At 38.5% G+C, this 25,017-nt stretch overlaps 2 protein-coding genes across 2 annotated transcripts in view; both read left to right on the forward strand.

Moving 5' to 3' along the window:
- Positions 1-4,767, forward strand: part of LOC140229032 (centrosomal protein of 290 kDa-like) — a 48,754-nt gene extending 43,987 nt beyond the window's left edge. Inside the window, exons 50-52 of the mRNA XM_072309293.1 lie at positions 473-575; positions 1,472-1,594; positions 2,502-4,767. Coding sequence (XP_072165394.1) covers positions 473-575; positions 1,472-1,594; positions 2,502-2,663 — 388 coding nt within the window. The 3' untranslated portion in view covers positions 2,664-4,767. The remainder of the gene's footprint in view (positions 1-472; positions 576-1,471; positions 1,595-2,501) is intronic.
- Positions 4,768-8,966: 4,199 nt separating this feature from the next.
- The window catches only part of LOC140228455 (uncharacterized), a 105,116-nt gene continuing 89,065 nt past the window's right edge, over positions 8,967-25,017 (forward strand). The window contains exons 1-2 of the mRNA XM_072308671.1: positions 8,967-9,071; positions 23,082-23,195. Coding sequence (XP_072164772.1) covers positions 23,110-23,195 — 86 coding nt within the window. The 5' untranslated portion in view covers positions 8,967-9,071; positions 23,082-23,109. The remainder of the gene's footprint in view (positions 9,072-23,081; positions 23,196-25,017) is intronic.

Raw genomic sequence — 25,017 nt, forward strand, 5'->3', positions numbered from 1 at the left:
ACAGTGTGCCTTAAAACCCGTTGAGGACAAGCTGGCTGTGCTATAACAAACATTTTATCATAAACACCTGCCCGAGTATTACTCAAGACTTGTCTTCAGAGGGTGAGGTGCTGTCTGACACTTAGTGACACAATGTTTTGACAAACACTTGTGCATCAATAAGATATAAAAAATGAAAAGTGATGTCTCATTTTAGCATACTGTATATGCCAAATATTTCACAAATTTTACGAGTCGGGTGCTATTCATGAAATTAAAGACACGCGAAAATATTGACTCTGATCACGCAATGAATGTGACGTACGCATATACATTTCTCCGTTCGGTACAGGACTCCACGATCGCGAATTTAGCCACTCACGAAATCGTCAGGAAGTTCCGACTTGCGAAAATTTAGACTCGCTAAATATATGGTGTATACAGTAGTAAATGTTCATGTGGTCACTTATTTAACACCTTCCTCTTTTTCCAGATTGACAAATCACAGGCTGGAGAACGAAAAGGCAGAGCTCTTGAATGAACTCAAGTTATTCCGCCTCAAAGGAGCATCACACGGAGCAGCAAGCACTCTTCAGGTATGTATTTCCTATAGATATGTTTAAGTTGGGGACACAAAGATGTGGAAAAGTACCATATCTTTCCAGGGATACAGTAATAGTGATTGGTATGCAGTCATGTGACTTTGTTCCTCTTTCCCCCCCCCCTCCATCCCCCTTCTCCCCTCCAGTCTCACTATCCCTCCCCACTCCCACACCCTTCAACTTTCATCCTGCATTACTTACACATCATGATCTGATAGGCACACACCAAGTTAACAATCATGCAGTTCCGTTCCATTCCCTGATCTCATCCGAGTTTGTTACGAGTGATGCTTTCCTTGAGACCTTGCAAGGTTAGACAGCTTCTGGAATATTACCCCAATAACTCTTCATGTGCCACTTTTGCACGCCCGACTCTTTCGATGGTGTGCCAAGTTTCCATATTCTGCTCAAACGCACAAACCCGCACAAACAAATCGATAAATCGCCAAATGCCACACTACAATGAAAGCATTTGTCCCGATTTCATTCCTGTCACATGTAACTGGCATTTTATGTGGTGATTGAATATCAAGCAGTGTTCCCTACTGGATTGGCGAGTAAATTCTAAGTTTCTGTCACTGTTTTGTGTGCAACAGTCATGGCTCTACAATAATGTACATTGTATCTCCTGGTCATTTGAAAGAAAAACAATCATAGATTCGTCATACAATTTACATCAAAGCAAAGCTTGGTATTTTCTCTACAACTTCGCTTTTACTACATGTCCAAGGTAACAGAAATCTATTAAAGTTACATCGACTGGAAAAATAGAATGTTTTCCCCAAAGCATAATGACATTTGTGTCTTAGAATATTGTGGCACACAAGGGGTTTCCACCATGGCACATAAAGAGTAAAGTTTCCTCCCGCTCCCCTTGATTCCATCAACAGGATGACGAGTTGGTGGAGAGGCTGCACAACTACAACTCAGTGATGGAGGAGAATGTGAAGATCCGCATGGAGTTGCAGACATCCGACCTGGACATGGAGCGCCTGCGGAAGGAGAATGAGAGGGTGAGCTCTCAAAAGACTGGGAATAATTTTCCAACTCGAATTTGTTTTATAGCAATATCGGCTGATGAGTAATATTTCAAGTTATATCCTGTACACTATACTCTTGTAGGGAAGAAAACTGCTATGCAAAAGATAGTTTGTGTAGCAGTCGTGTTAAAAAAAAAAAAATGCATAGCAAAAGGCAGTGCCATACCAGGAAAATTTTCTCAGAGGGATGCTGTGATTGGTGCATCCTTGGTGCTCTTGGTCTCTTTTGGTGCTGTCCAAGGTGTGCTCCTTTGTGCCAGATAAGGTGCTGATCAAATCTCATTGGCTCAAACCCTGACTCATTGCTCCGAATGTACCATGAAGAATTATTTCCATATGCCGTGCTTGTAGGCAACTGCGTGTCTTGTCTGTGTGTCTGTTGTATTGGAAATGCAGAGTTATATGTGCCACATGTTTGGATGGACTTGAATTGTGCTTCGTGGCCTCATTGTCACAGACTGTGCATTACTCGATTTGTCAGACAGATTTGTCATATCAAGAATTTGTCACTTACTAGGGATAACTGTGAAAATGTATCTCACAATCAGCAAGCAGGTTTTACCCAGCATGCTACCCATCAATAATTATTACCATACTGACTGAGTTCAAAATAATGCTCATTTGCATTGCATTGCACTGACCATCTGCAGCATATTGCTCAGAGGAAGGCTATGTAATTGCTTCTAGTTTTGCAACAGCCCTGGGACATGAACGCATGCTATGTTACACCTTACAGTCAAGTGTACAGATATTGATTTGTGCGTGTGTGTGTTGCTGGACCACTGCACCCAGAGTCTGCAGCGTTATATTGATGTTTGGTCATGTGACCACTGACTACATTCTCAAACTTGTCTCATCAATATTCTTATTTTGTATATAGCTGAGAAAGGAGCTCGAACAGTTCGACCCATCCTTCTTTGAGGAGATCGAGGACCTCAAGTTCAACTATCGGGAGGTTGTCCAGAGGAATGTGCAATACGAGGAGCAGCTGAGGAGTCTTGGCCAGCAGTTTGGGATCCAGGTCAATATACCGCCCAGCTGATGATTGCTTAGAGGAGTGTGAGCGCCATCTCAGTGATCGTTTGCGTGCTTGCCCCTCTTTCCATGATGGCAGGATTGTGTTTGCAAGAAAAGGGATCAATATTTCCTTAGTGTATGTGCCTCATCCCTCCCACCACAACTATACTTGCCAATTTCTCGATGATGGCGCGACTGTATTTCTGGCTTTAGAGCAAGCTGTACAAATAATCTGTACCAAATCATGTCAAAGAGCTTCAGAGGAGTTTCAGACAAAATTTGTACAGTGCACTTGTGTTATAACAAACATGGTTATAATGAAATTCTCGTTACAACAAAGTAAAAATTTGGGTCCCCAAATTATCATCTACATATCTTTATATAGTTTACTGTGTGACTCTAAAGAAATTTGATATAATGAAAGAAAAACTTCGGTCTTGCGGACTTTGTTATACTGCTAGTCGCCTGTAACGAGTAAAATAAAATGGGATGTGATTTATGAGAGAGTCACATGTTTTGTTGTACAGATGTGGTAGGAACTCGGTCTATAATATTGGTGAAGATACAGAATTTCATACTGTATTGTTACAAGCATTGGTAAGAAAAAGAAAAATGGACAGAGATACAGATTTTTGCCTATATGGTATATACACAATGTAATTTATTATTGGAGACAGCTATTATTCTGTCTCCAGTATGCGAGTCTTTCAGTAGTGTGACACTCCAGTAATCTTGCAATCTTAAACTGTTTCTTGGAATTTCTTGTGAATTCATATTTCTTGAAATGTTCATTGTGCATGTTTGTTAGATTTACGTGAGAATTGAGGCTGAAAAGGAGAGAGAGAGAAAAAAAAGGAAATAAAACAATAATTGGCTTAATGGATAATACAGTTCAAACAGTTACCATACACAGCAAGGCAGTAACATTAAAATAGTAAATGCTTGTCAATGAGCATGCACTTGTCACCAACATTTGTAGTTCTTTTTAGAAAAAGACCCAAAGTACAGCCTCGACTTATGTGATGTCTTTGAAGGGCACATTGCCAGTAAGTAGCATTCTTGTAAGTAGAACAATGCAGTCTCTACGTACATATGCAAACACCTTTAATCAAAAACTGTTTTGATGTGTAATTATGATATAGTGAATGTAATAAATTACTATATATTGTAAAAGTGGAGATTTTCACCAATTTTGCATGACCACAAATTAGACCAAAAATAAAAGCACACAAATATTTTTGCTTGCTGTATGTACCCCTCCGTAATGTCTTGATTCTGTGGAATTAAAAACATGCAAAGTTCATGTTACTTGGCCAAGAGCAAGCAAATTACTCGCGCAAAAAAATTACTTGCGCGAAAAATTACTCCTGCAAATTATCCACTTTTACAGTAGCTTAGGAAGAAAACAAATTCACATTGACTTCTCATCAATTAATGTTTCAAGCCATACAATTTGCCTACAGAAAAGGAAATGATGAGTCAGCACTAAAAGTTGCCCGCCCTTTGAATGATATTGTATACATCTAGAACCATATTTTGCAACATAGTGTAAATTTGCTGCTACAATGATTGTACCCGAAAATGATTTAAGTGGTAATAAAGGGATGTTAACCCACACATTGCAATTCCAGTGAGGATACAATATTAATACATGTATTATTCTTTAGTCCCACAGGTAATATCAACATGACCAGTCATCAACCGCATGTCAGTTCAATTAACCCTTTAGTATGTTCATCCTTTGAGATAATATTTACATGGTATACTGTATAAGCTGTTATTTTCGCGAGGGTTTAATTTTTGCGAATTTCGCGAATCTCAGTTCAGTTGGACTGCGAATTTAACAACACGCGAAAATGTCACCATGCGCTAACAGTAACAGTCAGTCCGCAGCACGTATGCTAATGAGCCGATCCGGCAAGATTTATTCAGCACTCTCGTTGACAATCTTTGCATTCGAAAGATGTCTCGTCGTGCGAGATTTTGCGAGAGTTTGACAGGGCTATGGTTTTCACAGTGTAGCGACTTGTACATACATCCATCATGGCTGCAAGTCACGGTAAATTGTTGTCCAGACTTTGATCTTTACTTTGATACTGAATTTGCGTATAGTATCGGTTCTTATCATGACGTTATAATCAGTTGAATTTGCGTAAATTTTACCTGCTTTTCACGTAAGATTTTGTCATCTAAAGTTCATTTTTGGTTCCTGACCGGATTAAGAAACTGTTGTTTCTGATTTTGGCTTTTTCGTATAGAGGAAACTCAGATGCTCATCATATATTCGAGTCAAGGAGACGCAAGCATGATTTATACTAGTTTTTCCATTTTTAAATGTCTGTAAAATTCACTCCTAAGCCGGAAGTATGTTCCATACAAAGTGTACAGTGGCGCGAAGATCTCTCTCATTGGACAGTGCTTGCATTCAGCGCGCGTTGTACCACTGCTTCTAGCTTCTAGCTTCTGTCCGAAGCACAGAAATCTACACGCGTGCCTATGCAAGCATGCGCTATGCATGCACGTGGCATGAAACTGTAGCAGCGGAATGACGTAATGCAAGCGCTGACTGCAAGCGCTGTCCAATGAGAGAGCTTACTCTTGAGATTGCACGGTTTCAAGCTGACCAGCCCTGACATCGATGTATATTTTACTGGTTCCTGACCGGATTAAGAAACAAATTGTCAAGATATTTACATGGATACAAAGATTAAGAGATGGACTACCAAATAATGTATTTTCATTGAGACGCAAGGTGAATTTGGTATTCTTTTGACGTCTTGAACATGTACTGCACCCATTACTTTTTTCATCATTTTTCAAGCTCAAATTACGCTATGATATTTTTCATTTACAATAATTTGAGTAACATGTGACTATAACTTACATATATTCCTTGAATTTGATACCAAATTTGTGAATATAAGGTGTATTTTTGTTGCCGAAACCCCAAGGACAAAATCCCCTTACGCAGCTCATTACGTATGCAAGCCTCGATCGGGCTTGCATACGAATTGAATAAATACGAGCGAATTATCGGGTGCTGCGGTCTGACTGGTAATGCACTTATGTAGGCCTCTGTGTCAATTCGCGAAAACAACATCTTGCGAAAATGTCCGTGACCTCCTCATTCTTGAAAATATCTGTACGCGAAAATAACAGCGTATACAGTATAATGTTCATCTCTAGGAAACATGCAGTATCCAAAGGGCTAGTGGAATTGATATGAGGTGGTAGTCAACACTTTTTTTGGGAGTGATGATGTGACCATTCATGTGCAAGTTCATCTATTCTAAACATTTTTGGGTCATTACTGAAGTTGCCATCCAACAGTAATATCCGCTCTAGACAATTCCAAGAAAAGTAGATGTATGTGTTAAAAAAAGGATATGACTGCATTGTAAACATTTCGCAGTCTGTTTACTTTTCTTCTGTGCTCTTGTATATGTTCCATTTCATATTTGAAATGAAGTATCACTAAATGTTATTATCATAGTGTATGTATAAACAGAAAGAGAGAGAGAGAGTATTTACTTATCATAGTTACATATGAATATCTATTACATGTGTGTCATTTCTGCTATGAATGCAATAAAATAAACAGGCCTAACTAAGATCTTGGTCAATTTCTTTTCTTTTGTTTGTTTTTGTGTATTAAAAAATTACAGAAATGATAAAATGTATTTTTTGTTGTGTGGTTGTTTTGAAAATGCATGCACTATTCTGGGGATATCCAGAAATTATTTGTGAGTGGTATGCTTGTTGAGTCCATGCTCCAGTCACAAAGAGTTAACAAATTACATACAAGCACACAAAGAAACACCCCCAGCATAATCTATTCAATTGAAAGCTCTAACAAGCTCTGATAATTGTTTTTGGAAGTGGATGTTTTGGTACCTCAATGCCTCGTAATTATGATTTAAATCCTATGTTCATTTGTATTTCTACCTGGACCATTTGATTGATTTAATGATGCAGGTTTGTCTGTTTAATGTATATATATATATATATATATATATATATATATACATATATATATATATATATATAGAGAGAGAGAGAGAGAGAGAGAGAGGGAGAGAGAGAGAATTCACGTATTGGCTCCAATATAATGAAGAATCAAGAAATAAACTGGTAATGCATTTTTTTAACCAATAAAGAATGAGTTTATTTGACTCAAATTTTCGGTGGCCTCCTGAAGAAGGTGAAGGCTACCGAAAATTTGAGTTGAATAAACTCATTCTTTATTTGCAAGAAAAAAAAAAATGCATGACCAGTATATTTCTTGATTCTTCATTACATATATATATATATATTTGTAAAGATTTTGAGGGACTTGAGTGTGAAGGTATTTCTTTTAAGCTCACCTAAGCCTTTAAAAGCCTTAGGAAAAAAACAAACAAAAACTCTATGATCACTTTAATATGAATAAAGCTGATCTGGATGATTTTTTTTTCTTTTAAACAGAGCTGTGGCTTAACAGGGTGCACGAAAGAAAAAAAATGCTTACAAATACAAGTAAATGATTCATATTTTCCTGTAGTATCTAGTGCTTTGGCTATACTGTATACTGACCAAAAGGCACTGATAGAGGTCAACAAACATTCGAATTGCAGGGACTCTTTGATCTTGCAAGCTTATACTTGCACACAAACGCATGTTTTAGCGAGTTTATGTGGTGTGTGTGTACACAAATGTAATACATTGTTTGCTGCAATAATCAGTTTGGAAATGACCAAAATGTATTATGACTAGATCTGTAAGATCTCTGACACTCGCATGCAAAGGAGAGCATGTCTGAATAAAGGTTGGGGTGGGGGAAGAGAAAACAAGTTCACACCGTCGTGCTAACTTGAAAATTGTAATACCTGGGCCCCGTTTTATCAAAAGATAAAATCAATTTAAAATTTCCTTACCACACAGGCTGCCATAGACTTATAGTTAAAATCAACTTTACAATCAATTCTAACCTTTCATAAAACAGGGCCCTGGTCATTTTAAGTTAAAGGTATTGTTTGCCATTGGGAGCAGTGATTTAAAAAATTTTTGAGTTATTACATTTGATGTATATGTGTAAGTCATTCGCATCACAAAATATCCTATTATGTAGAATTTTTCAATAAAGCCTAAAATATAAGGAGATACCACTATTTTTCTCAATAAACAGTGTAGATTGTTTGTTCCAGAAGTAATTTTGTTATAACTTTTGTTAACATTTTGTATATTTAACAATATTTAACACTGATTATACTAATAAACATTTTTACATTGGTTGTTTCTATCCCTAACTCGTATATTTGAACTATTTTGAAGCACTAAAACTGGGTTTTTGTTTTATCTGCAAATGGTAAATAATGTCATTAATAGCAATCTGAGAAGAGGTGTATTCCTTCAGTGTATCAATGATTACTTCGTGTAAGACTTCTCAAGTACTTGACAAGAGTATGATTATTGCATTTTCCATTTCCTTTCACTATGAACCATTGTTCAGAAAGAGTGTAACATTTCTGCATGGCAGAGCACACATATTAATACCTTGTTTGCAGTCTTATATGTGCGTCACAAGTATGATTGCTTTTGTTATTCCCAGATCTGAAGTGGCAAGATGAAAAAAAAAAAAAAGATTTTATAGTGAATGAAGATCACTGGATAATATTCTATGCATTTTACATGCAACTTGTAGGAGTCAGATATACAACAGCACTTGCTAAAATGATAACTATTTAAGAGTTATAGAAGTCATTAGATAGATCTCTTACAGTATTTCCAAAGCAACAAAAGGAAAATTCCACGAGCATTCTACATCTGAGAAAACAGGTAGTTCTTGAGAACACTCTTAGATGATGCGAATTACGTGTGTAACATATTATTTTCCGCACTGGAAGTGCAGAAACAAGTTGTCATCGAGATATCGAATATCACCGCAAAGCACAGACAACCCAACCTCAGCCCGCCTTCTCTTGCAGGCGATCGATATTCTGATTTGCTAAAAACTTTTATATGAATATGCATTACCACGAAAAAATACGCGTGCGCAATGTGCTTCTGTGCGATCGCGAAGCCACCACACGAGCCATCTAAAATTGTGTGTGTTTCATAATTGGAGTGATGAGAAAGCCGAAGAAAGAGCATGAGATCGCGCAGCGCAGATCATTGGAGCGTGGATGTGTGTTCATGATACGTGCAGACGGGTCTCACACACACACAAGCTCGCTCTGAAATTGCTTTTGCGAGTGCTAATGGTGTGCAGAATGTGTGTACCGCGCCGTGTGTTTATGAGCTGTGAGCTAGCCTACTAGCTGATTTTTATATCCAATGGATTCTGGACTGTCTTGCTTGGATCAAGGAGGTATCCTTGCTTGGATTTACATGGTCCACTAATCTATTACCTATCCTTTTGCCTGTGGAAGTTATTGGAAGAGTTTATTTGCTTCAGGTGAGTGCATCTACATAGAAATAACAATAAATTGGCACTTAGAAATCTATCTCGTGCCCTCAATATCAGATTCATAGCATCTCATCTATGACAATAATTATTAAAGGGAAGGTAAACCCAAAGAGCAATGTGGATTGAGTGAAAGCAGCAACATTAGTAGAACACATCAGTGAAAGTTTGAGAAAAATCGGACAATCGATGCAAAAGTTATGAATTTTTAAAGTTTTGGTGTTGGAACCGCTGGATGAGGAGACTACTAGAGGATATGACGTATGAGTGGACAACAATACAAAGAAAATATAAAGGATATTCAACAAAAATTCACTTTTCTAGAATTATGAAAGAGCAGTGGACCAACCGCTTTCAGAAAGCAGGGGGAATAATTGCTACCCTTAACATATGTCAATATCAAGTTGATGGAATTTGTAATTTTCATGAAAAATGGATTTTTTTAGTATTTTCTTCATATTTTCTTGATATTGTAGTCCACTCATACGTCATAACCTCTAGTAGTCTCCTCATCCAGCGGTTCCAACACTAAAACTTTAAAAATTCATAACTTTTGAATCAATGGTCCGATTTTCTTCAAACTTTCACTGATGTGTTCTACTAATGTTGCTGCTTTCACTCAATCCACATTGTTCTTGGGGTTTATCTTCCCTTTAACGTGTGAGAATCTACCTAAAATCACAAAATAAATGCGTCGAATCATGCAGTTTGTAATTTCTATCTCCTGTTACATAGTGCATAGCTTGCCGATTAATGATCAAAATTATTATTAAACCTAACGTTATATGTAACGTTAACTGTTAGTACTATACAGCCCCCAGTGGCCAAACCCAAGACTGTGCCATAAAATAAAAAAGTGATGGGTGAGCTTCCGTGGGTCACCACACCACACCACTGACTGTTACCAGTACCTGGTATTCAGTAAACTCTCACATGGACTCACAATTTAAATTTAGGTCTACCGGTGTTTACAGAGTTCGGGGCCTGACGAGTGGCACTTGGACAGACGTCTGCCTATATATAGCCAGGTAGCTCTAGAATCTATCAGTATAGCAGAGATGCCCAGTTCAAAAAATTTGTATGTACTATGAGTGAGATTTTCATGACAACGCGCGCACAAGTGAAGGAGCGAAGTGACCAGGGCCTGGGTGGGGGGGGGGGGGGGGGATTCCCCCTCCCACGAAAGGGAGCTTTTCCACTTTTTAGCTCTTAATGGTATGATCTGGTGCATACTTAAGTGACTATTTTTTACTTATTTTGAAAGACAAAAGGGAAAAATACCTTCTCAATTGCAACTATCACTTTAATCCTCTGAGCTATGGTTCCGATGCGTGAGGAAAATGGGTACCATGAGATCGTGAGACAGATCCTAAATGCATGAGACTTGGTAGCTCTGCTATAGTTGAGTGATCCGCACCTTTTCATAGTTAATGTTTAATGCATGTTTAAATAAAATTTCGTCGCTGAAATTCTATGAAATCCCACTCACATAGAAGTCTACAGGAAAAATGCTGAAGATTCCAATGTGCAATAGAACCACAAATTCACTGATTGATACCAGAAATTTGCAGCTATCGTCATCAAACGCGAACGATGCGGAATAGTTGTGCGCTAAGGAAGGGGCCTGCACCTCGTCACCCCGCACTCCCATAGACAAAGCACGTAACTAAAAGATGTGTACTGGTGACTGTGATGCTCCCATAGACAAAGCACGTAAAAGACGCATGCGGGTGACCATGATGATACTTAATAACACGTATTCCTCATATAAATTTAAGATTTTCACGGAAAACTGTTCAGTTTTCACCACAGTTTGCTTGGTTGCGGTAACTCTGCCAAGTTTCAAACGTACTGAACACAGTTGCGGGCATAAATTTTTATTCATTGCACTTGTAACAATTCTAAGCAGGGTGACGGTATAGAGTAAATGTCCCAGTTCTCGGCCAGGCGCCAGTTCGCGGCCACTACTACAGCATATTTGGTAATATAACGCTGAATACAGCGACACACTCTATACATGTTTATAAAATGGGTTCAAGAATGTAGCCAATAGGAAGCGCTGAAATGAGTCATGTGGGCGTTGTTTATTCTAGTCCCATCGGCACTGCGTGTTAAATCCACCGTGGTTAAATCCTATTGCCGATCGTCTGTGCGTGCGGCGGCTCCTTTGAATTGCATGCATACATACAGTACGCGCTGTCAATCCTGTAAACAACTTCTAGTTCGGGCTACCGGCCGGCCGGCCTTTCTTCCCTTGTGCATAACATGTGTGGCGTACGTATACTCTTATTATACGTACACTTTGTACAGTACAGTAGACCAAGCATTGTGGGACCGGACGCGTACATGGAGTCACTTTGAAGGGCAAATCCAACGATTTAGCAGGTTAATTCTCACGCCGTTTTCAGAGTATGTTGTCTAGTAGGCCTATATGAGGAGTCTATATCAAGTCTTTAAGGTAAAGGGTGCATATTCTATGTAAAATAAGTAAGTTTTCATGCGGGAACTTAAGTGTCCGGAAACCCAACCCCCCATCATACTTATACTGTATGTGCGGGATTTCCGAGTGCGACTTGCGTAAATGTTTGGGACGAACATCTTCGGACGTCTTGACCCACAAAGGTACGTGAAAAATGCTGGAAAATGCTGTTAGGTTTCGAATTTTCGACCCATTTTATAAAACAAATGATGCACAGGATTATTTCGTGGCGTTAGTGAAGGCGTAGCTCACTCTCGGGTATTTACAATGTAGTGTAACATGCACTCGGCTTCGCCTCGTGCATGTTTCACAATTGTAAATACCCTCGAGTGCACTATACGCCTCCACTAACGCACTCTATCCTGTGCATCATTTGTATAATACCACACATTCACTAACACACTGCTTATCTACAAAAATCAACAGATGACATGGGCAAAATCTCCAACCAAAGTGAAATATTCTCACCTAAATGACGACATCTTGCATCCAAAATTTCATTTTTGGTACTTTTTAACATCACAGTTAAGGAACACAGGGTCTAAGAAACTGGATTTTTTGTCATTTTCCCGATGTTCTTGGATTTTGAATACATGTCCTCACACAGAAATAGAACTTTCGCAAGCTCATGTGGGCCGCCATTTTTTTCCGGAAGTGGATGTTACAAAAAAAAAAACATGAGAAAGACAACAGTAACACCGCCACAACTGCGATCCCTGTTTGTAGTCAGTGAACGCCTCGCTGGCCCTTTTCACATGCTTTCGCAGTGGGACTTGGCGCTTACGCAACGTTCGCGAGCCAAATGAAGGCGTTCTGCAGAAGATCGCGGAGCATGCGCATATCGCATAGGAATTGTACATCAGGCCGCGAACCGGACTACCACGGTCGCAAACCGGCGGACGCGGTACCGGATCGTGTCCGTAATCTTTTTTTTACTATCGCAATGGACATTGGTCTTGCGATGGTGACAATATTTAAATGTAAATTGGTAAGTGGTCAACCTCTATGATACAGTATAACCTGGGTTAAAGCAATTTGCAAGTTTGCGTTTCAGTGTGGAAAAACCCTTATGCGGCTGCAAACCAGGACTATTCAATATTAGGGCCCCTGACGAGGTGTGGGCACCTCACTATACTGAGGTAGGTGGCTAGGCCGATGACTTGGCACCACTGTCATGTGACAGCCTGCATCAATGACATTTCATGTGCCACATTTCATGCTGTTGATTGTGTGTGCTCTCGGCTGTGTTTAGTCAAGTTATCATTCTAAGTGATTGAACTAGACCCCTATCTTTAGAACCAAAAATTAGGCCTAGTCAGCATCATCGATTGTGAACAAGGTCAAGGAACAGACCGCACAAACGAGCAACATTGGATCGAAATCTGTAGTAGGCCAACTAACTTTGTTAGATCTATCTGACTGTTAGGAAGGAAACTATAAAGTAGTATAGAACATTTTCCAGTCAAACAGATGTATGTTTGTATGTAGAATCTAATTGTGACAAGACTACCGAGAATGGTAAGGAGAAAAGACCACGAGAATGAAGTGGAAACTACAATACGGTATGTTTTGTAAGAAAAAGCTGTAGGTCCTAGACCCTCTAAAGAGTGTATCATAAAGGAAAAATGGAGCTTTTTCATACTAACCCATTTCTTCTAGGTCTACTGGTCCGACCTGTCCGTCGGTCCAGTAGATACCTAGATTTTTCCAGTTTTTACTGGTAAATTCCTGAGAAAGTTACTGGTCTGACTGTCATTTCTACTGTGTTACTGGTCAGCGACTGTCAGACCAGTGCCAGTGTGCAGCCTTGAAGTTGTATTTTCTTCGTGGTGGTGGTGCGTGATGCACATTGCTATGAAAGTATCGATGTGGCTGTGGCTGTATCCAGCCACTCTGGCCATGGATAAAGTCACACCCTCGTGGTTTTGATTGATTGATTGATTTGAATTTATTTCCATTTTCTATTTACAAAAACAAGGAAATATAACTGAATTTGAATAAATATTTTCAATACAGTGACATTTTGTTTTTCATGATGTAAATGATAGTCAAAACATCCAGAGTTTAGATCTACTGTACTTTAATAGCAACGAATAATATTTAAGATAGAAATTAGAACAAAAATGGGGCACCTAAACCAGAAGCACACCTTGTTGGTCTGGTATTAATGAGGCCTCTGAAAGTTCAAAGCATATAACGAACAAAATGACTGAAATTAAAAACTGAAGCTCTGCTTAAAAATGAGGAAGAGAACAGAAAAGAGAGTAAGAAATAGAAGGAGTAGCCAAGACAAGGCAAGTGGTTGGATGATATAAAGTCACATGCATGTAATGTACAATGTATAATGTATTGCCTTGAAGAAATTGGGCTGTGAAGTTTTGATAATAGACATGAGAATGATAAAGAACATGTATATTGTGCAAGGAATATAGTGTACTTTCCTGCTCATTACAAAATAGCAAATATATGGTAACATACATAATTCAAACTAAGTGGCATTTTTAAAAAGATATAAAGTTCTTAGCCCCATCTTACACTCAGTAACTTGAGCGGCATGCCTTACACAATTTCAGAACACCATACATGAAAACTCTTTCACTAATGTTGATGTATTCTTTGAACAGGAGGTCAAGCATTTAATATACCTGGTTGGGTCAAATGAAAACTCCACAGCAAACTGCCTCCATGTAATACAAACACTTCATGGCAATGTAAATACCATTCCATATAAATTGCACTAAAGTGCCTGTCATTGCCCAGTCTAACACTTGACGAAAGAATGTTTTGTTGAAGTGTAGTGTTGCAATTTCATGTTGATGTATGACCATGTACTCTAATGATAGACTTGTGTGCATTGGTTACTAGAACACTAGACTCACTGACACACTTTGAAGTACCAGAGTCAAGTATCTATATAACTTGATACATGTAGATACAGTACACCTATCAGTATTTTTAGTATGTGAGAGAAACTGAACATACTAAATACATGTAGTTTCCTTTCATTGCAGTCATTAGTCATTACAGTAAAAAAAGCATTTAACATACAATGTAATCATAACTACAACATGTGCAGTGTCTACCCTTGTATGAAAATACTCAGGTACAGTGTTCTTCTTCTTCTTCTTCTTCTTCTGATTAAGTCTGCCTCCTTCAATAGACTGAAGATTCTTGCAGACTGGTGCTATTTACATACTATATGTACATCATAATACAATTTATTTACAGATATTTACAAGCACATAGAAAATATGACGAAAATAACTAGCCACTGTGATCAACCGTTAGATAGTTTCGAAATGAACACACAGATGGCGCTGAAACAATTTCTGATGACAGGGAATTCCAGTTCCTTACAGTTCTTGGGAAGAACGAATGGCGATGCGATTCAGTTCTCGAATATGGTACCTGATAGGAGTGTGGTTGCGAGGCTCTCGTCAACTGAGTAGCCTTTTTGATAATATAGTCCTGTGCTGAAAGAGGAGTAAGATTATTGTGTATGTTAGACGTGTGTTCCATATAGCTGCATGACTGAACACACCACAGACCACAAAATGTAAGCAATGCTTGAAATATATACCATGGAGCAAATTTACACTTTTGTATTATCACAAGTATATGATTTGAGTTCATAGGCACTAGTCGTTGAAGTGTCATGTAAAAGTCTATGGTATTACAGGGGCTGCCACTCACAGTACGCCAAAAGGGCAACAAATTGAGGATTTGATCTGTAACAGAGTATCCTGTACAGTTGTGCATCTCCAAGCAAATTAATTGAAATGTTCAGACTTTGAGAAACTTGCTACAACTTTGTAGTACTTCATAGTTTGGAATCAACAAACTCCCCCCCCCCCCCTTCGTGGTAATAATGTAATAATGCTGAGAAAGACAACTTGACAATCTACATTGTTGACTCAGAGTACACCAAAAGGACAACAAATTCAGGATTTGAACTGTAGCAGAGTATCCTGTATGAATGTGCATTTCCAAGGAATTCAATCAAAATGTTCAGACTTTGAGAAACTTGCTACAACACTGTAGTACTTCATAGTTTGGAATCAATGAACTCCCCCCCCCCCCTTTTCCTGGTAATAATGCTAACAAAGACAACTTGACAATCTACATTGTTGGCGTCCTTCAAAATTTATTGTGATTGAAAGAGGGGGAGAGAGAAAGAAAGGAGATAGTGGTGCATTACCACAATAGAATAAGACAGTTTAGCTCTCATACCTTTTCAAGCATCAAAGAAACAAATGCATGTGGGTTAACTTTTGTATGGTGGGATAGCCCCTCACAAAAGAAAATCTGAAAGCTGCATTGCTCTTACACTTTTTGTGAGCTATGCTGTTGCGATCTGTCCTTCACATGCCTATTTAAAGATACAGAGAGAAAGAATGAGTGAGTGATAGAGAAAGAGATTTAAAAAAGAGCAAGTTAATATCAAACTAACATACTAGTATTCTGGTACAATTCCAGTATTTGGAGCAGTCCATAAAGCTCACAGTTAAAGCACTCTGTCTCTGACAGTTGTGTTAGGAATTTTGACAGCAGATATGAATAATAACAATGCATCTCCTGCTTGTAACAGAGATACAAAATTGTATTCACTACAAGGCAAGCAATAATTATACGTTGATAAGAGATTTTGTTATGAATGTTGTTGGGGGCAGATTGTTGTTTCATGTAAGACCACTCTTTTTTTCCCCATATGTATACTAAAAGTACTACAAAGACAGCATCAAGGAAGAAGTATTACAAAACTTACCATTGTTGTAAAACAATGGGACAGTGGAGAAAGGTTTACCCTGCATGTTAAAAGGTTTGCTTATCTCAAGGGCATTTACATGGAAATACTGTATGGTCTTAAAAGGCTGTTACATGTGTAAATTGCTTGAAATATCCAATATTTCCTCTGTCGCTTAAGTTCGAGGGATACTAGTATCCAAAAACAGACATAATATTCTGTGGATTTAAATCTGATTTCAGATTTTTTTTTTTCTCAAGTCTGTACACATTTTGCTATTTTCATGTACATGTATTGAAATCACCTGAAAATTTTGATTTCCAATTTGTTCAAAAAGCCTCAATATCATCCCTGTTTAAAAAAAAAAGAAAGAAAAAAGTATGGGACAGAATTTCCCACAATTCGCTGTAAATATAGATACTAATAGTCAACTAACCAGACAGGGGGTAGTACATACATGTGCAGTATCAAACATCATGTCTGTTAAAGCTAAAAGTCATAGTCAATCCCAAACTTAACTTTAAACTATGTATTGCTTCTTTGATTTGACTCATTTGATCTTTTGCAAATGAAGAAACTACTGTGTATTATACAGTACAATTTCCTGATGAAAAGTTAATAGGTAAAATGCATATTACTGGCAAAGGTCATTATCTGTGTCTGAAATTTCATTGGTTACACAGAAAAGATTTGAATTTACAACATTAAATCAAATCTTATAAAAATATGAAATCATGAAGGGACCAAATACATAAGTAGAAGATGTTGATACTGAAGTTGGACTGCAGATGTACAGATTTATTTATTTTTTTTTATCCAGTAATTACCTGCTATTGTCAAGTTTGTATTGTAACTACAGAAGCAAACAAGCTATTGGTGGATTTTATTCAGTTGTGTATCTTCAACTTGCACCATTTCTGTAAAGTCTCGCAAATAGCAGTTACTATACATGTATCATTAGTTACCCCCTGCTTGAATATGGGTAAGTATGGTCTGGTGCCATATTCCATGAGGCTGGAGGCTGAGTAGAATATGTCAACAGATTGTAGATATCGTTCATATTTCGTGACAGCAAGCAGGGGGTAACAATTTTATCTTTCAGTGTGTAGATGTATGTATAATATAGGGTAAAGTGGGGTAAGTGGGGTAAGTGGGACACTTAAGCCTTTATTTGTAAATCACGAAAAAATAAAACGCGGCAAGAAATATTCAAGTATCACAGTTTGACCATTAACACAATACAAATATTGTTTTGGGTAAATATTATTCATAATTAAGTTCAAGACTACACTTTAGTCATAACTACTCCACTGTCCCACTTGCCCCGACGTACAATTGTACTGGGGTAAGTGGGACAGCATTGTACACATAGAATTGTCTACACAAAATGAGAAAGGTGAAAGTACGCGGAACTGATAAAGTCACCAATGTCCATTCAATTTATGTGCGTCCCACTTACCCAAACCCCATGGGGTTAGTGGAACAGGAAATCCTTTAATGCCGCAATTGATGGAATGTAAAATTTTTCTCCCCTTTTTTGATAGTTAATTGAATAAATAGTTCCCTACAAGAAATTTTCGTGAAAAAAAGTAACACCATAAACACAATAAATAATTTTAAAATCAATTTTCAGTTGCTCGTGCATTATTTTGATTTTCAAATTTACCGCCCTCACGTCATGGTCTCATAAAGGCCAACAAGATGCCATTTCTATGAGTAATTTAGTCCACAAAATTATAATTTTTTACTTAAAAGATAATCTTCTAAAGACTAAAACGAGTCTTTTCAGGAGGTTTCGAACCTGTGAACTTGTTAATGAAATATTTTGAAGAAAAAAATAAGCTTAAAATGAATCTGAATAAAACAAAGCACTGACAGGAAGCTCTATCATCTCGATGATGACATCGCTCTCAACACGCCGTCGATCAATATTTCATCTGTGGAGAAAATGCCGGAAATTAAACTAATAGATAAAGAAAGTAAATATCTACTTACATTTTTGTTGAACATCTTGTTACCTGTTGTACAATCTTTAAATTACAACAATAAAATATGCTTTTTTAATCAAATAGGACACCAACATCCACTGTTGTTCATAAAATAGCTATGACGCAAAATCTTGGAGTGAGGCTGTGGGATGTTCAGGATTTTTGATGATTTTAGCTCTGATAATTCTAATTTTTATCACAATGAAGACATCCATTTTGTTTCTACGTAATTGTTTGTTAATACAAAACTTTTACTCCACTAATGCCTTCTCCTAAACAATGTACGTACCCATAATCCTTCAAGTGCCCCACTTGCCCCAGTGTCCCACTTACCCCATCTTACCCTATATATACAGTATATGAATTCTTGTAGTTAATCCTATTGGTAAATTTTCAAAGGAAACATAATTCATATTTTAGGAACTTTGGTCTATTGTTGTCTTGTGTTTCTTTCATGACTGCTGCAGTGCTGCGTGCAACAGTTCAAGTGCATCCAGCTACATTAGATGCATGGAAATATCAACAACAATGTACATGAAATCCAGCAGGGCGATGACCTCATTCACAAGATATTCAGTGGCTGATTGACCAACAAGATTAAACAATATAATAACCAAAAGATGAAATATTGTACTATGCATTGGAAACCAATGGCTAATCAGGTTACCTTGTCCTGACAGTTTGAAATCATATTTCCTAACACACAGATTGTGAACCCAATTTGATGTTAATCAGTTATGTTATCAGTATCAATCCAACCTCTTCGGAAATGTCAATGTCCAAAGTGCATACAGTAGATTTGGATTGTGTGAATGAAAATGTGTGTAGAAACTCACCTAGCAGAGTGATTGTAATCACCCTGATTAATGCTTGCACTCAGTAGTCCATGATTTTGATGAGCTTGCAGATGTGTGTCATTTTTCTAATATGTGAAATGTAGTTTGTTTTTTGATTTTGTTTTTGGCTATTGTTGTGTGGAGGAGGTTCTAATGCAATAGTCTATAGGCAAAGCAACTCATGAATTTCATTCAACACATAATTTCTGGGTTCAGTATTATATTCTTTCCAGCAAAAATGTGGAAGGAAATTTCTTCTGTATGTTAGAGAATATACTTAAAGAGAGATTTTGAACAAAAGACTAAAAATAAAGAAAGTTTGTTCATTGTACGATAAAATCACAAAACAATCTTGTCATTTCTTCATGTACAGTAGGCACACAGACATTATCTTTTCTGCTCTATCAATTAGAATTGTACATCTTTGAATTGTTTTATCAGATAGAGTAGTGTGCTCAATAGACTTGTGTAGGGAAATATTTAGCAAAATTAAATGCAGGATTTCTTAGCAGATGCTTGAAATCTAGTCTATTTTGTCAACCACTTAAGCAGTTGCAGTACAGCTGTATTGTGGAAAATACTCGGCAGATGTGTCACATATTGCAGTGGCATATAATTTTTGTTAAGGAGGAATGCTGATCGCATCAAGTGCCTACATGTGCAGCCTGGTTGTTATTTGCTCTGAAACTCAGTACTGACAGAGGTTCTAATCAGTGATTGATGGCTTTCGAATGATTTTCACCATTACTATATCTGGATAATCACATTTTCCCTGTCAGCATGCACACTGGCAGGGTGAAGTGGCTGGGCTTGACAGATTGTCAAATGTGTGTACTTGCACAAAATTTAGATATTTATACAAAAATTGTTCTCGCTGGATTGGGCAAATAGAGAAGACGAGACTGTGCTTGCTTTTCCTCTAAGCAGGATAGCTGGTGCCATTTTTTGTTGATGCAGTAGAATGAAAATTATAGGAGAGGCAGACAGACGGAAAGAAAAAGATGAGAAAGAAAGAAAGGAGAGAACAAGAAAGAAGGAGAGAGAGAGAGAGAGAGAGAGAGAAAGAAATGTATGAGGTACTATCTATATGAAATTAAAGCTTCCACATACACTGTATGATGTAGTTTTGCACATTATCACACTGTGCTATTGCCTGCTGGAGGTCTGATCAGAGTTATTGAGAGCATGCAGTTTCCATTAATATATTTCTTTAATCAATGTTTTGAAATGTGATCCACGTAGTCTAGGGTTTCCCTGCAGGACACACATGCACTGCTCAACTCTCCTAACCTATGTAGTGAGCGGTGTGTTCTCTCATGATTGTACAGCTGCAGTTCAGGAATGGGAGGCTGTAGTTGTCATGGCAACGTGAAGCTTACCTTTCCAGGGGTCTCTTTATCCCAGATGTGTAGTTGATTGTATTTAGACTCATGCTGAGCCTCAGTAGTCTTGCACTTAAGCAGACTCTACTTCAAATTTTCAAAGGATGTCATTGTCTGTCCTTGGGACAGAAATAATCCTTGGTATATGCTACAGTATTTGCTTGATCATAACAATGAACAATAATTGTGCACAGGGTTTACTCGCCAGTGGTTAACAGTGCTCTGCCATCATTATCATCATTATTTCACCATTACCAGTTACACTGGATCACAAGGGGGAGGGGAACATTGTGGGTAAAACATTTTCCCAAGGTCAAAAGCGTTTGGAAGGATTTGAATTAGGGAACTCCACATGAAATGTAACAGCCATTTCCATGACTGTACATTAAATCTTGTTTATGTCTCTCTTTCTAACAATTCCCTCGAGATTCTGATCAAAGCAAATCCGGGGGCCTATTGTTCTTACTAAAAGTTGTGAAAATATTCATAAGAAATTGCTCTCCCCACACCAGATGAGGAAAACAGTCACATTGGTCTCTTTGTGCTTCAACCAAAAGAGGGGTACTAAACCTAAAACAAGTCATATACAGTATTCATCGCATAATCGGGACAGGTTGGGAGTAGCAAACACGGCCCCTTTAAGCGGGGTGCCCGATTTCGCGATGAGCACTCACCATACACTAACGGCATACGACATGTACATGTAGTGCACACACACACACACACACACACACATACTGACGTACTGTACATGTACATGAATACACAACCACGCTACCCCTCGGCGCGACCCTCTAGCTCTCCCTGCATTCTCGCAATGATGTAGAGTAATCGCAACCGGGTTCTTCTTCTGTCACCTCTCTTCGAACACAAACAATGTGGATTAAAAGCTAGCACTTTCTTAAACATTCGTAGAATTCTTGGACACGTAGGGCGTTCCGTATAAATACATATCCACAACCATGGGAAATGATTACCCAGAACTGATGTGGGAACGTCAATGAAAAGTCCTTCAATCATTCAATCATCACGGCTTGATTGTTTACTTGCCGCGATCACTGCACTGTACATGTGTTGTCAATATGTAGCGATCTAGCTCGCCATATATGGGTTCTACACATACAGAAAAGTGTGCGAAGGCGGGCAGCGAGCTGAAATGTACGTGTACTGGATGGACGAAGGTCAAAACACACCAGTCCGAAGCTTGCTTTGTAAGTTCGATGTAAACGACAACTGATAGGGAATCTTTAAAATATTGTTGTGGTATTTTGGTAGATTTTTTGTGTAAAATATCAACAAAATCAAAGATCGCTTGAAGAAAAATTGTCCCATTTATCAGAGGTCCCCGCCTGATTATCCAGTGAAAATAACGTGCATTGGAAATGTTTCTGGGAAGTGTATGTCATTTAAGCGAGGTTCCCGGTTATCAGATGCCCGATTATGCAATGAATACTGTATCAAACATTTGATTCTTGAATAGCAAGTGTTAAATACCCATCCACGGGATTCCATTAATGCCAAAATGATGACCCCCCTGTTTTGTTTTGTTTAAATACAATTTTATGATCAGCTCCTTTAATAACTATCGGTAGAGAATTCATTATGGTAATTGTGTGGATTGCTGTTAAAGGTGTTACAGCATGAGGACTGTATCCGAGTAACAGTTTATTACAGAAATTTGTGCCTCTGCACAAAAGCTGTAACACCAGAGTAAACATGGTGCAGCTGATGATACATGTATACCTCTAATAACGTTATCCGAGTAATTTGTATTTATAGAGCAGTTGTTCGTAAGACCAGGTGGCACATTCTCACGGCACTGCTCAAAGAATTGCAATGCAGGATGGACATTGAACAGTTTGTACAGCTAAGATGGGCACTTTGTTCTCGGTTGAATACAGAAACACAACCTTTATATAAAAATGCAAGTTTTGAGTCAGAGGCTGATGTGTCTGTGTGCACAACACAGAGAAGTGTGTGTGCATTTATATTCCAATTATTGATGGGCCAAATGCTGTGCATGTTTATTCAGTAAGTGTATGATCAGTGATGAATAGAATGGATGAGTTTGCACGTTATTGACAGTTCTCTTTAAGGACACTACATATTAGGTATGATAATGTGTGTAAGAGAGCATAACACTGCATGCTTTGTTGTTGTATTCTTGACTACAGGGGAATTTATCCAATGTTGGAAGCGATAGTTATGAGTCATACTGATTATCCAGATACATCCATGTACTGTAATTCATTTCTTTGCCATGAAGTAATAGTTTCCATTTGCTTTTGTTTTTCTCTTCTGACTCCTGTCTTTGTTTATATTCCTGTTAAATCTCGGCATGTCCATATAAATTTTAATGATAATTAAAAGACAAAACAAACAAAACAAAACCAACCAAATTGCCTTTGCTGGTCATAAAGTGAGAACATAAGAAACAATATGTATCTTTGCTTTAATTGTCTAACATATTATCACATCTTGATTTTAAATGTCTATCCCTGCATTTGAAAACAGGTTTGTCTGTATTGCAGGTTTGATAACTAATGGTCATTTATTCTGTCTTCTTCTGCAGGTAAACTTTGCTCTATTCAGCAGCCATCATGGCTGATAGCATGGACGGAGATCCCATGGGGGAGGATTATGAGGGAATGGGCACCAGCCCAAGCAAACTTGGAGAGAGCAACAGGTACTTTGAACAATTGTACATCCATATCCCAAAGTTGTGTGATCGGTCAGGAAATGTGATTTTGTATTGTCCGCTTGAATTTCATCATTGAATATGACTTTGTCTTAAACCACACCATAGCATCCATCAACCGCATTCATTGTACAATGTATGATTACAGTTGTAGTTACTATGAAAAGGTTACAGACTGTCTTTCTATACATGACCCCGACTCTGACACAGTGCTACAAACATTTGTCTGTGCAATTGGAGATATTTCTTTATTTGAGAGCTACAAAATTCAAGCATATTTGCCAAAGGGGCTGATTATGGGGCTGTCAAAGGACTGCAAGTGGGGGTCTGCAATCAAGCCCAAGGGAGTTTTAGGGGGCAACACCCCTCTTCTCAATTTATTCTATGTATAGTGGAACATGAACACATATCATTACCACCCATAGCGAAATAAATGTGGTCTGCAGATGGCCATCTGCAGGCCATCCGATAGTTATCCGATGCTATGCCATCCGATAACTATCGGATGGCAATTTCACATGCAAATTAGTTAACATCAGCAAGCCATCGGTTAGCAGATGGCTTGCTGATGGGTACATTTCCCGATGGCTTGCTGATGGGTACATTTCCCGATGGCTTGCCGATGGGTACATTTCCCGATGGCTTGCTGATAGCCATGCCGTCAATCTCTCGTTTGAGGCGAGACCCCAGCCGAATTTTTCCAAAGTGGGGTGCGTTTATTTGTTGTTTGAGAGTTGGGAGTCGAAGTACTTGTCCATTGCAAATAAACTTTCTGCTCGGGCGTGACAAACCTGGAGGCCAAGCCAGGGTTTGATGACTCCAGCAGCTGTCGTATTACGTAAGAGCATGATAAGGATATCTGCCTGTGGCAGACCATTCAAAGTGAACTCAATTTTCTCTATCCTTTCTAAAGTTTTCAATTTTATATTCTATTGAGAAATTCTATGGTCATCCATTTTACATTTCGAACGAAAAAAATTGACCCGTAAACAACGAAAATACAGGAATAAGAAGGAGAGCATTGCCAGTTTGCCGCTGCTATTTGGCAGTGAGTTACAACGGGGAGGTGAGACTACTCCCTGGTTACAATCAGCCTGCTGACTGGATCGCTGAGAAAGCAGCTGTCGTATTACGTAAGAGCATGATAAGGATATCTGCCTGTGGCAGACCATTCAAAGTGAACTCAATTTTCTCTATCCTTTCTAAAGTTTTCAATTTTATATTCTACTGAGAAATTCTATGGTCATCCATTTTACATTTCGAACGAAAAAAATTGACCCGTAAATAACGAAAATACAGGAATAAGAAGGAGAGCATTGCCAGTTTGCCGGTGCTGACAATGTGCTATTTGGCAGTGAGTTACAACGGGGAGGTGAGACTACCTCCCTGGTTACAATCAGCCTGCTGACTGGATCATTGAGAAAGAGAGAGAGAGGGAGAGAGAGAGAGAGAGGGAGAGCGAGGGGGAGAGAGGGAGGGAGAGGGGGGAGAGATGGGGGAGGGAGAAGGGGAGAGCAAAATGGAATGACAATAGTTCCGGTCACTACAGTACAGGCATGCTCTGTCTGCATACGCTGAATGTCTACACTCACACACACACACGCACACACACACGCACCATGGAGCTACATGGCCCATGCCAAAACCAAAACAATCTCCTCCTCTCGCGGTGCCCCCCCCCCCCCCCCCTCCTGTGGCGCTGTGGCGATGACTGATGCTTAGATTAGGCCAGGGTCAAGAAACAGGTGTTTTATATCTTTGACTTTAAGTCATTGATTGCCAAGATATGCACTGGCATTATTTACTGGGG

The sequence above is a fragment of the Diadema setosum genome, chromosome 5 (assembly GCF_964275005.1).
Source record: "Diadema setosum chromosome 5, eeDiaSeto1, whole genome shotgun sequence".
Classification (NCBI taxonomy): Eukaryota; Metazoa; Echinodermata; class Echinoidea; order Diadematoida; family Diadematidae; genus Diadema; species Diadema setosum.